General features: G+C 40.5%; 1 protein-coding gene across 1 annotated transcript; it reads right to left on the reverse strand.

Moving 5' to 3' along the window:
* Positions 1-3618: 3618 nt before the first annotated feature.
* Positions 3619-5019, reverse strand: CHRM2 (cholinergic receptor muscarinic 2). Its single transcript, XM_068401939.1, has one exon. It carries the CDS (start codon positions 5017-5019, stop codon positions 3619-3621), a length of 1401 nt encoding a protein of 466 aa, XP_068258040.1.
* Positions 5020-5239: the final 220 nt, after the last annotated feature.

Below are 5239 nucleotides of genomic sequence, written 5' to 3' on the forward strand. Positions count from 1 at the left end.
TTTCAGTTTTATCCTGTTTCTGGAAATAATTAAGAGGAAGAAAAGGAGAGGGCAACAAGAGCTAGCTGCAGGTTTTTGTTTTTTTTTTTCTCTTGAGTCACCTGTACAGTTTGCTCAGTTTCTATGTGAAACGGAAGTGGCCAGCACAGCATATGATGTGGACGTGCTACTGGGATCCTCTGGCCAAGCCCAAGGTGAAGACGTGACAGCACCAGCAGCAGGGCCACCTGGGGCCTTGGGGGCAACAGGGTGCAGGTTACAGCCAGGGAAGCTGGAGGAGATACCCAAGGAACACAGCTCTTCAAGACCGACATCTAGATCTTGCAGAACTATCACTCAGAAGGGAAGTGAAACCTGGTGAGCGTGGTTTGGGACACAAAGGAAAGACATGACAGCTCAAAAGATGTTCAAAAGAACAATTATTTTGCAGCTCTGAAAATTCATCCCACTCGTTATCTTATTGAGCCACAACCAGCTGAAGACCCGAGAGGTTCCCAGTATCTCAGGGCAGGCTGTGCCTCCTCTCTGCCTCAGGGAGGGAGTAGACAGTGTCATGAGTAAGTATTGGCTCTGCACCTCCCACCAGCTGCCAATGAGCGCAATACAGACAAAATCCCATGAAATATCCTGAATGTTAGATGATTATTTTCCATGTATATAAACCTTGTTGGGATGTGTGTTTACATGCCTGTGCGTACATGCGTAGGTGCATTATGTCATCTATTTTTACATTTTTTAATTGGCTGTGAATATGGATGTACCATGGAAATATTTTTTCATTGAACTGGTACAAGGTGGAAACACACAGGACTGTGTATCCTGCAAGCCTTTTAAATATCTATAACACAAACCAAAGCATCTTGTCCTTTAGGATCAAAAGTGGCAGTGGTGCTAGGAAGCTTCAAACTGAAGGTTTTTTTGTTTGCTTGTTTCATAAATACTAGCCCAAAAATATTTTTTTTTTCTGCATGGTATTTTGAGTGTCATCACATCACGTGATGAAAAAGTATAATTGTAATCTATATCTTGCACTTCTTAACCTGTAGAAATATCCTTAGCTGTCAGAGGAATTCATAATTTATGAACAAGTGACAGCTTCAAAGGTCAGAATAAAGGATTTGCACAGCTTCTGTAAAACTGAGCTTAAAAGATTAAATAAGAATATACAAACCGTTATTTCCCAATTTGAGTACCTGTACTATTGATACTCACAGCACTTGCTGAAAGGAAGAAGTAGGTGTGTTTCTTTTATGAAACTTTTCTAAAGAAGTAAGATTTAGAAAACGAACATATTTCATTTTATCTTTGGTTTTTGTCTGGGTTTTTCAACATTGTAAGAGAATGAATGATCTAGAAATGATCATGTAAGTCTTTCTCTTGACCTGTCAAGATAAGCCTAGTAAAGTAATTTTGAAAGATAAGCAGCACTCAGTTTTGCAAGCTTTATCATTGAGTTATTCTTCCTTACAAGCAAGAAGATGAAAATAGTGATAATAAATATGACTCAAGGCAAGTGAGAGTTGCAAAATTAGATCCTTGGCTGCATGGAGACACTTAGATATATTAGGATGAAATCACTAGAGGTATAAAATCAATGAATGCATATTAAGACACATTAATCCTGAGTTTAATGTGGCCTTAATTTACTGTGGTTTAATCCTCCTCATTTTCACTTTCTGCTAGAAAATTTCACTTTGAAACATGGAAATTGTCATATTGCCAAAGTACTTTGACACTGTGTTCCAATAAGCTTGTAAAATGTAAAACTTAAGTCTGCAGGATTAATTTCCCTGTAATCTTGAAGGCTGCTATTTTGAAGTGCATTTGGGAAGACTCTAATGTGGTTGCATGAAATAACAGAATGATTTGTTTTCCTATTTGGTAGGTGGCTTTCACTCCAGAAGACAATCTCTCAGGATACTGTCTATGCAGCAAGCTACTTTTTTGGGTAACAAATCTGTAGGTGTACCTTTACTAGTGCTTGGAAGTTAGAGCTACTAAGAAGGAGGTAACTAGAATATGCATAACTCACAAACAATTTCTGTTTTCAGTAATCTGATACAATTTGTCCTGTCCACACAGTGCTCAGGTGTGCTACAGTAAATATCAAATATTGAAATAGTAAACTCTTTGCCAGGTAGAAAGCATCTGAATCTGAGCTGGTGTGGAGTAGCAGATAATATTTGAACTTGACCCCTGCCAGCCCCCCATCCAGACTATTTCAGTATCAGATTTTGTGTAATAACTGTTTTCTTCTCTCCCTTTTTATTAGTGTTATCCATTGGCTTACAGTCAAAATATTGCTCCCAGCTGGTACAAAAGGCGATGTAGCCAACATCTTTTCCACAAAGTAAATATCTTGTCCAGGATACAGCCAGGAAGGACCCTGGTTTCACACTAAGGGCTTAGGCGGAGCTTGATCCATGTGGGCACATCAGTCCATCTTATTCTTTTCCTCAGTAAATGAGTGTGAATCGTCTTTTGACTGCTCAAGAGCATGGTCATCTAATATTAACTATTCATTCTGTGGAGCCTCAGCATACCTGTTTATCTGTACATCCAACTTTAAAAGGATGTAATCTCCATTTTCCCTAGTAATAACCTTGTTTCTGTTCTTCAGCTGAGGCCTTTGTTTGGCCACCATGGTGGCTGACTGGATGAGACCTTTGAATTTACAACTTCTTTTGATATTCAGTCTTCGTGCCCTGGACAAGTAAGGTACAAAAAGGAAGAAAAGACTGATGGAGGTAAAACACAAATCCACAGGCGGATGTTATATGACAAACAAAGTGAACAAAATTGTCTCAAAAGCTTTGGTTTACATGGATGCTGAAATAGCCTTGGGACATAACAATCTGGAAAAGACCACCTTTTGTCACTTTTATCTTGATGTGATGAAGGAATCATGGAACAAAAGCCCCTAGAAGGGGGCAAGTGGCAGACTTTGAATGATACACAGAGTAGGCAATGGTTACGTCTTAAGCATTAAGTACACTTTCAGAACTGATGCAGTTTTGGAAATGGTAGCATCATAAACAACATAAAATAACTTTCATCATGATTTACCTAACATTAAGGTTCTTACATGACAGTGACAAAGAAGCTTTAGACAACTTTGAGCTTTAGAAACCTTCTACCATGATTCATTTGGGTTATGTAATGATCTTCCGAACTCCTGTGTCACTTCCACACAGTTATTGTTAAAAGTCCCTTTTTTTTCCCCCTAGATGAAGACATATTAAACAGACACAACAAAAAAAAAAGAAAAAGAAAAAAAAAAAAAGGAAGAACAAGTATTTTACACAGAATGACTGAAAATCATAGACTCTAAAGGCCTTCTGCAGAATACTCTCAGAAAGCAAGGAACTGTGCCTCCAGTCCACATACTTGAATAATTCCTCAAGCATCACCATGTCCTCAAGATTTAGTTTCAATAATTAAAAAAATGTTTTTAAGCGTAGTTCTCAGGGTTGGAGCTGATACCCCATGTCAGTATTTCCACTAACATCCTGGATTGCACATTCTGTAGAAGAGCATAAGGTGCTATGGCATTTTCTATTCTTTTAAATTTGATTTGGAACTTGTTCACCCTTTCCATTATAATTTTTATTATTATTTTTACCTTGTAGCTCCTATATTCTTGTAATGACACACAAGAAGGTGCTTAAAGGTCTTCTTGAAAGTAGCATTGCAGAGCGCATAACAAGCAGGGTTGATGGTGCTGTTGATATAACAGAGCCAATAACCTATGGTCCATACAGTGCTGGGGATGCAGGATGTGCAGAAGCTGTTGATGAGCACCATCACGTTGTATGGGGTCCAGGTGATGATGAAGGCCAGGAGGATGGCCAAAATAGTCCTTGTCACTTTTTTCTCTCTAGAAGGAGGTGGTTTCTTTTTGGCTGGCTGCTTTGTCATCTTGACGATTTTCCGGGCTACACTATTCTGCTTCTCCTCCCCATTGGTGCCTACAATCTCCACAGTAGTGTTGGTGGGGGCACAGCAGTCACTCTTTTGGGACTTGGTGACTATCCTGATGCATGTCAGCTTGGAGTTCTCCACTTTGAGATGGTCTTGGGAGGCAGAAGTCTGGTTGGCATCTTTGGCAGCTTCATCCTCTTTCATGTTGGAAGCGACCACACTGACAGAGGTGGAGTCGTTGGAGCTCTCCTTCTCCTCCCCTTGAACGCAGTTCTCTGTCACAGTTTCTTCGGTGGTTTTTCCATTCTGAATTTTGCTGTGCTCCAACCCATCCCCACTGGTTGGAATGTTGTTATTATTTGGTTTGACTATTTTACCTCGGACAAGGCTGGGAGAAACTGTATCTTGGTTTTGTGCAGCTTCCTTTTTCCCTTTCTTCATTCGACTCTTACTGGCTCGAGAGATTTGCCAGTAAAGGACAGTCATGATGATAACAGGCAAATAGAAGGCTGCAATGGCAGTGCCAAAAGTGACAGCAGCGTTGGAAAAAAACTGGATGTAGCAATCCCCATCTGGGACAGTCCTTCCTCCCACAATGAACTGCCAGAAGAGAATTGCAGGGGCCCACAGGATGAAGGACAGCACCCACGCAGCTGCGATCATCATGCCTGCCATCTTAGTGGTCCGCTTTACAGGATATGTCAGAGGCTTGGTGACACAAAAGTATCTGTCAAAGCTGATAATGAGGAGGTTCATTACAGAGGCGTTGCTGACCACATAATCAAGAGCCAGCCAGAGGTCACACACCACAGGCCCTAAGGGCCAGTAGCCTATCACAGTGTAGAGGGTGTACAGGTTCATTGAAAAGATGCCGATGATCAAGTCAGCGCAGGCCAAGCTAAACAGGAAATAGTTGTTGACAGTCTGCAGGTGCCTGTTGACTTTGATTGACACCATGACCAGGATATTCCCAATTATGGTGACTAGACTGAGAGACCCTGCTACCAGGACGATGAAGACCACCTCAACAGTTTTATAGGGGCTCTCCAAAGCCATCACATTTTCAGTAGAAGAGTTTATGTACGTTGAGTTATTCATTTCTGTTCTGCTAAAAAGATACCCAATTATCACTTAAGCCTGCAGAGGAAAGAAAAAAAAACAGATACCGTCATGAAATTAGTTCCTTTGCCTTCAGGAAATAGATCCCAGAAAAACTACTTGGAAAGGGTTTAAAGGTAGAAGATGTGTTCGAAAGGACCAGTCAGCTTTGGCTAATGAAAACACCTTACAACATATAATATCCCTTTAGGAATAACAT

Source organism: Nyctibius grandis, chromosome 5, assembly GCF_013368605.1.
Source record: "Nyctibius grandis isolate bNycGra1 chromosome 5, bNycGra1.pri, whole genome shotgun sequence".
NCBI classification, from domain to species: domain Eukaryota; kingdom Metazoa; phylum Chordata; class Aves; order Nyctibiiformes; family Nyctibiidae; genus Nyctibius; species Nyctibius grandis.